We start from the raw sequence: 11,441 nt of genomic DNA, 5'->3' as shown, positions 1-11,441 counted from the left end.
CGGTGTGGCGTATGGTCACGTGGTGCGTGTTAACCCATGAATTGTATAGGGCTTAAAGCAGCAGACATGCATGCAGTCCACACATGCGCACGACAGCGTTCTTTCACAAATATGACGCGTTGATCAGGCTTCGTATAGGTATTATCAGCATCCTAAGAATGAAAATTGCCACCAAACACTTATTTGTTCAGGAAACCACAAAGAATAAAGAGAAATAAGCACGTTCTGTGAAAACACAAAGGTACAAATGTTAGAAAACAAAATGTTTGGCACTCTGAACAGCATTTCAGTAGTCCCACCGTCTTTAGTAAGGTCCAGAAGCAACCAGATCGCTGTGAAAATCGTTCCTCCAGCTGTGGACGCCGTAATAGCTCCTGTGGGGTATCAAAGGAGGGTCGGGAGTGTTGAATGCCCCATTTTGGCCGTTTTCTGAATGTTTCCTCGAGCAACCCCTTAGTGGTATGTTGTCGAAGGAAGCTGAAAGAGAGCAGACAGAATTCTATCAAAATCAGGGTTGCTTGATTTAAATCGGATGATTTTTCTCATTTTTTTAAAATCACTAATTTAAATAAATCGGTGAAAGTATATTAATCTCGTATTCATTGAATGGTGTTTTTTAGGCTCTAAGAAAGGAAACGATATATGTGTACTGATGGGGTGAAGCTTATACGAAAGGAAATGCAACATGTAAACTCTAAACGCACTTAAATTTCTCCTGATTTAAAATTCAATAATTAGTTTTGTAATCAAGAATAGAAAAAAATGTGTAGAATAATACAAAAAATACTAATAATGTTTTAAACCATAAATAGTGTCATTATCATTAAGCTGTAAATAAACATTGCAGCCTATATTTTGTACACCATCATTTAAAAATTTCCAAAATTCAGCTACAGAGACTATAAAAATATTTAAAGTTAAAATGATATAGTACACCCAGAATATTTTATTTTCACCGAGAGAAAAGATACTGAAATTATTATAGCTTCATTAACACACTCAACAAACATTTCCACAGTAGGTTCATAAATAGTATCAGAAACAGAAAATGTATATTTACATATATTTTTTATTTAACCATACAAGCAATTTTAAGTGTTTTTTTAAAAAAATCGATTTCAATAAGAAAAATCATCAAAATGTATCTTTAAAATAAAATTCGTAATTTTTATTCTCCCTGATCAAAACACACTACAAAGCATTTTATCACATTCCAGGACAATAGTAAAAAGGACATGGGAAGTCAAGGGCGTGCCGAAAAGGGTGCTTGCCGTTTCAATCTCCCCGATATATCTTCAAAATAATAATACTAGAAGTAAGGTATTGTGAAAGCACTGTTATGTAAACAGCTAGCTTCCTGCACTGCGTTATAATTAAAACTTCCTTAAACCTTGAACCCACTAAAGGAATAAGATTATAGCCCAAAAAGGTGAAATACCTTACATACCTGTACCAACACCTTACATTAAGAGAGGAACTTAAGATAATTTGAAAATAAAATCCTTAGAAAAAATTTGAACTAAAAGGGATGAGGAGACATGTGAGTGGACAAGTTACATAGCTAATTTAGAACTGCATAATTTGTATTCATATCCAGATATTATTAGAATAATTAAATCAAGGAGACATTTGGGCAGGCCATGTGGCACGAATGGGAGAGGAAAGAAGAGTTCACAGGATTCTTGTTGGAAAACCTGATGGTAAGAGAGCTGTAGGAAGACCAAAACGAAGATGGAGGGATAACGTTGAGATATACCTAAAGAAAATCGTTAAGAATGGAAAATATTGGATTCATCTTGCCCAGGATAGGGACAGATGAAAGGCTTGTGTTGCTACAGCCTTAAACCTTTGGGTTTAAGAAGGGTAGAGAGCTTAGCTCCACCTATACTGAACACTGTAAATTGTGGAAGTCTTTATATCGATGAATTAGAGATTTAGGGCTGAACAATATTCTCATGACTGACCTGATTTATTTTTCCTTTCAAAATAATGGAATTGGATTTTTGAAGAGATTTTGGTGTTCAGTAAGAACGCACTCAAGTACAGAAGTTTAAGCTTTCTATTTTAAATGGCCATTTCTTTGGTTTAATTTCACTTTGCCGCACACACTTAAGATTTATCGCCAATAACCAAAGTTCTTATGGTTTATGGCCGGCCTCTGAGGCGGAGTGGTTAGCACATTGCTCTACGATGCCAGGGGTCCGGGGTTCGAACCCAGACCTGGGCATGGGTGTTCTTTGTGAATGTTCCTTCATCAATTTCATCATATCATCTCTCATTCCAACCTTTGCGATTAGCCAAAAGTGGCAGAAAGTAAAGTAAAATAAACCAAATCAAATCAGTCTTATGGTTTACCTCACGTCTCACTAAAATTGTCATAGAAGCATACAATTTAAAAATTTTAACCGAAAAATTAGCAACCAAATAAATGGACTGTACGAGCTGTACTTGGTAGGTTTAGTTGATTATGAAGTGGATAATGAAGAGAACGCAATTGTCAGTGGATATGTAATTCAATAACTGAGCATGTGCTACATACAAGTTACCAAAACTGTAGCTTGTCAAATAAATATTTCATGTTACTTACCAGATCCTCTCTGCACAATGCATACTGTGGTCCTTGTTGAGCTGCTTCTTAAACTGTCATTTTTTCGAGATCTGAAGCTCCTCTTTCTAAAATGTGGGAAAAGAAGATCTTTGGCATCTGCCTGTAATGAGTGATTGCCATGTTTAATTGTTAAAACCGTAAAGAAATAATCACTTTCTAAAACACTAGAAAGGTTTACTAAAACATATTTCGAATGTAAAAATATTGAATTCTAACAGTATTGCTATTGGAAAACCTGAATATGTATCGAAAGAAAGGTGGATTTTTTATATCAGGTGTTTTTTAAATTACTAATTTAAATCACTTTAAATAAATTATTTATAGAATAATGTACATAAGGATTTTGTAGATATCAGAATCACTTTTGGTGAATGTACATTAATCTTGTAATCACTAAATAGTGTTTATTAGGCTCTAAGAAAGGAAAAGAAAGGGAACAAGATATATGTACTGATGGGGTTAAGCCCATACGAAAGGAAACGTAATATTAAACTATAAGAACACTTAAATTTATCTTGATTCAAAATTCAATATTTTTATAGGCAATAATAGCAAACAATTTGTGTAGATTAATATTCAAAATACTACTTATGTTAAAACGTAAATAGTGTCATTATCATTAAACTGTAAATAAACATGGCAGCTGATATTTTGCAAACTATGATTAAAAATTGCCAAAAGACTAAACAATATTTTAAGTTAATATTATATAGTGCATCCAGAATGTTTTATTTTCAATGGAAGAAACGTTACTTAAATTATCATAGTTTCATTAACACAGTCAACAAACATTTCCATAGTAGTTTTATATGTACAGTATCAGAAACAGAAAAATGTATTTGTACATATAATTTTTATTTGCTTTAATCAAATTGTTCAGATATTTTACAGGGCCATTTACCAGAAAAAGCATTTCTATAAAAACAAATATGGGGCCAAAAATCACACAAGCAGTTTTAAGCATGTTTTTTAAAAATAATAATAAAAAATCGATTTAAATGTAAATATATCAGATTTAAATTTAAAAAATCACCAAAAATGGATCTTTTATATTAAAAATCATGATTTTGTCTGCCCTGATCGAAAGGAAATGAGTTATGTAAATCCACATTTATGTAATTAAATGATGTGCGAGTATGATAATATAAAACTTTAATAAAAATCTTGAATTGGCAATGTATTACTAATTTCCTTGTACAAAAACAAATGAACGGTTTGCATACGACCATTAATTATATACAACTAAAAGTTGTTGAATGACAAAGAACTTTTCCAAGAATTTAATGCAAAGCAATGACATAGATTTTCTCATGATATGACATTTTTGCAGTAGAAGGAATGAGAGAATTCTGGCAAAAACCATGTCTAAGCTTAATTGATACTATTGTTTATTTTGGCCAAAATTAAGCTTTATTTTCATATCTTCTGGTGGATTTAGCTAATTTCTAGGTGTAGCCAATTGGCTAACCATACTACGAATTCTAAACCCTCGTACTAGGGTGATTAACATTCTTGAAATATCTAGCTTGGGAATTCTACTCTCAGAGTCAAGTGACACTCTGTTGATTGGTTGAGAGTGTACTTTGGGTTATTCTCCAAACAGGTGACTAGTCTTGTTTGAGAAAAAATGTTTTTCTACCTAACATAGTTTCTTAGTTATAATAAAAAAAACTATTATATTTGCTTCTATTTAAAGTAGTTCATTAGATATGAAAAACTGACTATTTGGTCAGCAATAAAGAAAATAGACACTACTTTTAACACACCCTGTATTTTATCCTCATTTGTTGTGAGTTATGATATAAAATAAAATAGGCACTACTTTTAATACACCCTGTTTATGTTCCTTATTTGCTGTGAGTGAAATTTTCAAAATACTCAAATTCTTTAAATGTTTCAAAATTTTCAATTTTTTTTAAAAAATCATATTTATTTTTTTAATTTTTAATTTTTTCTTTTCCACTTTTTAATTTTCAATTTTTTAATTTTTTCCAAAAAATTAATTTTTTAAATTTCTTTTTCAAATTTTTCAAAATATTCAAATTTTTCAAATTTTTCAAATTTTTCAAAATATTCAAATTTTTCAAATTTTTCAAATTTTTCAAAATATTCAAATTTTTCAAATTTTTAAAAATTTTCATATTTTTAAACAAATTTTAGATTTTTAATGTTTTTTACTTTTTCATTTTTTAAATTTTAAAATTTTAAATTTTTCCAAAAAAAATAGTTTTTTAATTTTTCGAAATATTCAAAATTTTCAAAATTTTTCAATTTTTCAATTTTTTTCAATTAATTTTTAATTTTTCAGAAACTAATTTTGTATCTAAGATTACGACAAACTCATCTGTTTTTGGAGTATAAAATGATCTATTTTATAAAAAATAACCATTACCAAAATGCCTAATGATATTTTTTGGTCATACGAAACACAATGATCACAGTGATGAGATTCTTGTACTTGATATTAGTCAAAAATTACGTACTGATCTACGAGCATTACAAGAAACTCAACTCTTGTCTCCAGTCTCAGTGTCTAGATCCTATTTTCAAAATTGATGCTGAACTCAAATCCTTACTGCAAAAATATACTAATTTGGCCTCAATGGACAATCTTCAAAACTTAGAAGAGAGTGTAGGCAAATTAAAAAAATTAAGTAGAGAGATTCAGACAAGCTCAGACTACTAATGTAGAACAACTAAAACAACAATTAAAAAATCAAACAAACAATATTCGTACAGAACTACAAGCAATCATCCAAAGTTTCAAAACTCGAGAAGATTAAGATAGTATAATTGCTGATTTACGTGAGCAGTTTCAATCCTTTGAGATTCCTACATTAGAAAATATAAAAATTGAACTACAAACAGATGAGCTGCACACTGCTATAACTAATGTCCAAGCCAAACTTCAAATATTGGAAGATTTTATAAATAATCTACCCTCCTCTAGTGAACATCAAACTCCAGCTAGAGACTCACGATGATTTTGAGAAAATTCAATGTTCCATAGCCCACATTGAGGATACTTTGGCAACTATGAGAAATGAACTAAAAATGTCCAGGAAATACTTGAATCAAAATTACCTGGCATTACTGAAACACTGAGTATAGTCCAACAACAAATTACTAAGCTGGAAAATCTGAACACTGAATCTGAATTATCTCATTTTCATCATTTGATAGATGACATACAAAACAAATTAGAAACTCTTCAACAATCAACGACTACACAAAATGACATAACACAACTCCAAAATGCAAGTACTTTAGCTGATGCTACTGAATTAGATGCTGTGAAAGATGCTCTGATGCCACTCCAGAATACTGTAGTTAGCTTACCTACTTCTCAGGAACTAGAACTGAGGGCTTGAAAAGAGCAGTACATAAAATACTCCAATTTGAAGATATCAAAAATATTCAGGTGGAAATTGCACAAATTCAATTATTACTTCGTGATAATACAAATCTGGTTTGTCTGTTTCGTCAGGACCACACTAATCTTAAACATGTATATAATGACTATGTAGGAGGAGATTTAAACTAGTCAATTTTCAAAATTCTGCTCTTCCTGTTGGAACAAAGATGATTTTGGATTTGCTACAATCAATTAATATGACTCAAAAACCAAGCAATGGAAAATATAGAAACAAAGTTAACAATTTTGTGAATGTTGAGTCATTAAAAGATACGTTGTGACGTTATAAATAACGCCTAAACAAAAATGAGAAAACATAAAATTGAAGACAATTTGAATTTACGTGAATATCTAGCCAACAGATTTAAAGGCTGGAAATCTGAAAATAGAGGATACTATGAACAACACAAGCGTCGGGATCAATCAATTATTGATGCTATCAGTAGTCTTGGTAGAGAAATTAAGGGTGTTACAGAACAAAATAAGAATCTCATGAATGAGCTAGTGCCTCTTGCTGCTAGAAATTATGCAGATTTTCTCCTACACCACTATCCAGTATTGATACTCCTCTAGTACTCCAACAACCACCTACTAAGGCCATAGGAGAATCAGAAAAAAATGAGTTAGGTCCCTTGGCAAGAGATTACCTGAGTACTGGGAAATTTGACAAAGATGAAGTGTTTGGATTATATCCAACCATGAAGAATAACGAGGGAGTAGTCTGGAAAATTGGAAAATCTAGAGTTACTTTTCAAGGGGATGATGTGAAAGTCAATTTGAATTAAAAGAATAGCTGGTCTAGATATCCTGGCACTGTGGGACTGTGGGAACTCATCACCAAGAAACACCCCAGAGAATATACAGATGAAGATTACCATAGTTACTGAGAAATTTTAATACTGTCTGATGCTCCATACCAAAACAATGATGCTAGTCAGAATTGAGTTAAATCTAGCAGTGGGGATAAATACAAAAAAAATGATTAAACCAATATGGAACCAACTCAAAACTGGTAGTGGCATTGAACACTACAATACTCTACCCAAAGAGTTTGTGTGGGTGGATGATGTGAGAAAATTAATAGATAGATTGTTGGTCATAGCAGAAGAAGAAAATGCAGGCAGCAATAATTTCCATAACGAAAAAATAGGTATTGTATATATGATTAGTGCTAATCTAGCCAATTTTATTGTAAATGACAGTAAAGGCATAGGATACTTAATTAAAATTACACTACCTCCTAAATTTTGGAATTCTCAGGGTTTAGTTAATGACATTATTAACAAACTTGCTTTCGAAATGCACTTACCTGGTTACCAATACTGTGGTCCAGGGACTAAACTAGAACAGAGACTGGAGAAAGGAGACAGAGGAATTAATCCTTTTGATATATCTTGTAAAGACCATGACATTGCCTACAATACTTAAAATGATCTTAGTGCTCGTCATGAGGCAGATCAAAAATTGGAGCAAGCAAGCATTTGGATGACTAATCAGCAAAGATGCTTCATTAGGTGAAAAAAAATAGCACCATTAGGTACAACCATTGCCATGAATACAAACAAAAATTATGGTGGAGACTATAATCCTAAATATGTATATAAATACCTATCATGATGAAACCTAAAGGTATAGTATACCAAGTACCTTATTCAGACCTAAAATCTCTAGGATCCTTAGACAGTCTCCTCACCAAAAAAACAACAAGAGAAATCTTGTTTGAGTAAGGGTCATGGAATGAAATTAACTCTTAGTGCACCTCAGTTGAAAAGATTGGAGAGTTCCAGAAAAAAGAAACACACTGGTGGTTTCATATTCAGTATTCCAGCTATTTTAGCAGCTCTGGGAGCTGTAGGGAGTCTAGTAGGGGGTAGTGCTGCTAGAAAAAACAGTTATTGACGCAAACAAGAACAAAGCTGAACTAGAAGAGCAAAAACGTCATAATTTGGCAATGGAGAAGAAAGGCAAGGGTGTTAATGCTTTGAGAAAAAAAAAAATATAAAATAGAAACACTCTCCAACCTTGATATTGAAAATTTAATTGAATTACTGGGAATTAAACACTTCAGAGGTGTCTTCATGTCAGTTTCCCTACCTATTAAGGGACCATGTAAAAAAAGTGTGGTGTAGTCAATTTGGATAGTTTCAAAAATCAAGGCACCCACTGGATCTGTTATTACAAACAAGCTAACATAGCTTTTGTTCTTGATTTTTTTGGTGGCATACCTCCATTAGGTTTAGTTAGTTATCTCAATACTCCTAATCTCTATTGTAGTGACGAACGTATCCAGGGTTTTGAGGATGTAAATTGTAGCCACCTATGTGTTTCAATACTGGCCTTCTTATCTGGAATAAATAAACCATTCAATTGAAGATTTTCAGAAAGCATTGTGGCATCTAAAGCATCATGGGAGTGTTTCATCTCACTAGTGAGACTTCAGTACTAAAACTTAGCTTACACAATGATATTATCTATCCTAAATCTATAGCTCTTCGTGCTTTCTATGTATGTATCTTATTCCTAATATCACAGAACACAATAATAGGGTTGCAGTAGGAAATGAAAAAAATATTATTACTCCTGGTCAGTATAATCTATCAACATTACAAGCTCATCTGCCTAGAGGTGTGTTACTATCACAAAACTCTGTTACACACAGGTGGAATTAGTTTCTGCAACTGAAACAGTTGATCTAGGTACACTTGGTAACCTACTAGGTTTTAAGAATAACACAAAACTTGAGCCTGCCATCAAACACATAGGTGGCAATATTCCTAAATTCTTGGCCATAGAGACTTTGAATATTCATTGTAATGTAGCAGAAGGAATGATTACTAATTCTCATGGCAGCATAGGTAGTCACAAACATACTGGAATCATAGAAATTTTCAAACCAAATTATGAGTTCATGAAGCCTATCATCTACACACCCTCCTCACTTATCTATTTTTCAGTATCCCACAATCGTATAGACCACATGCAGTTAGTAGTAACCAACGAAAAAGGCGAAGTAGTAGATTTTGCAGGTGCCTCCACAACAGTAATCATAGAAATTAATATACATTGCTAGCATAAATGATTCATTCGTTTTGAAAAAGCTATATTTTCAAAAGTATTACACGTACACACATGAAAGATATATGAAAAGAACCACAAACTCATGAAGTTTATACACCCTCTACAAATGTTCGATATGTGCCCCTTTGGTTACACGACACACACCCAGACGATACTCGAGCTCATTCCATACATTTTGTAGCATTGTCCTGTCAATGGTCTGCACTGCAGCACTGATGCGTTCTTTGAGCTCGACTAAGGATTGCGGTAGTGGGGGTACGTAAACAAGGTCCTTAACGTACCCCCACAGGAAGAAGTCGCAGGGCGTTAAATAAGGAGATCTGGGAGGCAGGGGAACAAAGCTAGGTCATCCTCACAAATACGCCCAATCCAGCGATGCGGAAGTTCATCGTTTAGGTAGTCACGAACTGGGATGTTCCAATGAGGGTGTGCCCCGTCTTGTTGGAGGACAAAATCCCTGAAGTCAGCACTGAGTTGCGGAAACAACCACAACTGCAACATATCCAGGTAACATTTACCGGTCACAGTTTGCTCAGCTAAGAAAAACGGCCCATACATCTTTGTTTGTGACACTGCACAGAAAACGTTCACCTTTGGCGAATCTCTTTCAATTGTCACATCATCCTGTGGGGGTACGTTAAGGACCTTGTTTACGTACCCCCACTACCGCATTCCTTAGTCGAGCTCAAAGAACGCCTCAGTGCTGCACTGCAGACCATTGACAGGACTATGCTACAAAATGTATGGAATGAGCTCGAGTATCGTCTGGACGTGTGTCGTGTAACCAAAGGGGCACATATCGAACATTTGTAGAGGGTGTATAAACTTGGTGAGTTTGTGGTTCTTTTCATATATCGTTCATGTGTGTACGTGTAATACTTTTGAAAATATAGCCTTTTCAAAACGAATGAATCATTTATGCTAGCCCTGTATATATTGACCATTAACATGGAGCATATTGAAAGTTATGAATTACAAACATTTCCTCCCAATCGTCGTACATTTGCTAATCTCAATGAACCCAATCGTGAAATTGGATTTGATGTGTACGTGGGGGACAGTTTTGTACATCCTCAAAAAGCTGACTTGTATTTTAAATTTGAAGTAGTAAAAAAATGAAAATAATGAAGCATTTCCCCCTGGTGCAAACATAAAACTAGTAGATAATTTTTTACCATACTTGTTCTCTCAAGTAGAAATTAGGAAACATGGTACTGTGATAGATAGAGTAGACTATCCTGGTATTACTTCTACTGCCATAGGAACACTTAAATTTTCCGAAGTAGATGCAACATATTACCAGGAATCAGGAACCAGAATTCTGACAAAAAAACCACACAGTACTGTTCCCCATGCGTCTGCTGCCAGGTTTCTTCTCAGACTACAAGGACATCATATGGAAAGTTGGTTTGAGAATTACTTTTCGTAGGGCAGCTAATGATAATAATGCTCTTATGTGTTACAGTACCTTAAATGCAGATGGCACAACATTACCCAACACCCTACCTGAAGCAGACAAGGGTATTATCAAGACCATGGCACTAAGAATACCAGTAGTAGAATACGAAACTAATTATACTCTCAAATACAAAGCAAATATTATGAAAAATCCACAAGTTCCTATTGGATTTTACACTTACCAGTGTGTCCAAAAACCAGCCTCTGGTGGACATTAGTAATTTGATGCTACTAATCAATTCAGTAGTATACAGTATGATATGTCAGATTTCGTAATTGTACTGTTCCAGAGTGGGAGAGAAAACACGCAAGAAAAAGATTCCAGCAAATTTGATAATTACAAGATTAAAAATATTTATCATAAAAAAAAGGGACGGAATGAGATTTTCCCCCCGTGAAAATTATAATCTGGACATAATACAAGATGACTATCTCAAATTATATGAGGCTTACACTGCTTACGAAAGAGTGACTGAGGGAGACATAGATGTATAGTATACTCCCAGTGAATTCAAAGCACACAGGCCAATGTTTGTCATCAATACATCAAATGAAAACAAGTGGTAGTCAATGATAGAACAAGGCCATGGGCCTCTGCCTGACAACACTTTATGTAGTGTTATTCTTATTGCAGAGAAAACTTTTGTTTATGATGTGAAGAATGAGAGAGTCACTGAACAATTTTAGTTGCTAAAAAAATATTTTTATTTACTAGATTAGACTAGACTAGTCTCCCACAAAGGATGCCTCAAAAGTTTTTCTTAATATTAGTAACCAAAATAATATATAATAAACTACCTTAGGTATATGCAAAGCAGGGTGTTTTAAAAATAACTAGTAATCAAGTAGTTAGTAGTTTTCATATTTAAAAAAACTACCTTG

The 11,441-nt window shown here is 33.5% G+C and overlaps 1 protein-coding gene across 1 annotated transcript in view; it reads right to left on the bottom strand.

Moving 5' to 3' along the window:
* Positions 1–304: 304 nt before the first annotated feature.
* LOC145995068 (allatostatin-A receptor-like) overlaps positions 305–11,441 on the bottom strand; it is a 153,612-nt gene continuing 142,475 nt past the window's right edge. The window contains exons 8-9 of the mRNA XM_083131600.1: positions 2,588–2,708; positions 305–477 (exon numbers count right to left, since the gene is read on the bottom strand). Of these exons, the coding sequence (XP_082987726.1) occupies positions 305–477; positions 2,588–2,708 (294 nt within the window). The remainder of the gene's footprint in view (positions 478–2,587; positions 2,709–11,441) is intronic.

The sequence above is a fragment of the Lepisma saccharinum genome, chromosome 11 (assembly GCF_977018435.1).
Source record: "Lepisma saccharinum chromosome 11, izLepSacc3.1, whole genome shotgun sequence".
Classification (NCBI taxonomy): Eukaryota; Metazoa; Arthropoda; class Insecta; order Zygentoma; family Lepismatidae; genus Lepisma; species Lepisma saccharinum.
Note: the sequence above shows the minus strand (reverse complement) of the source record. Positions and strands in the feature narration are given on the sequence as shown.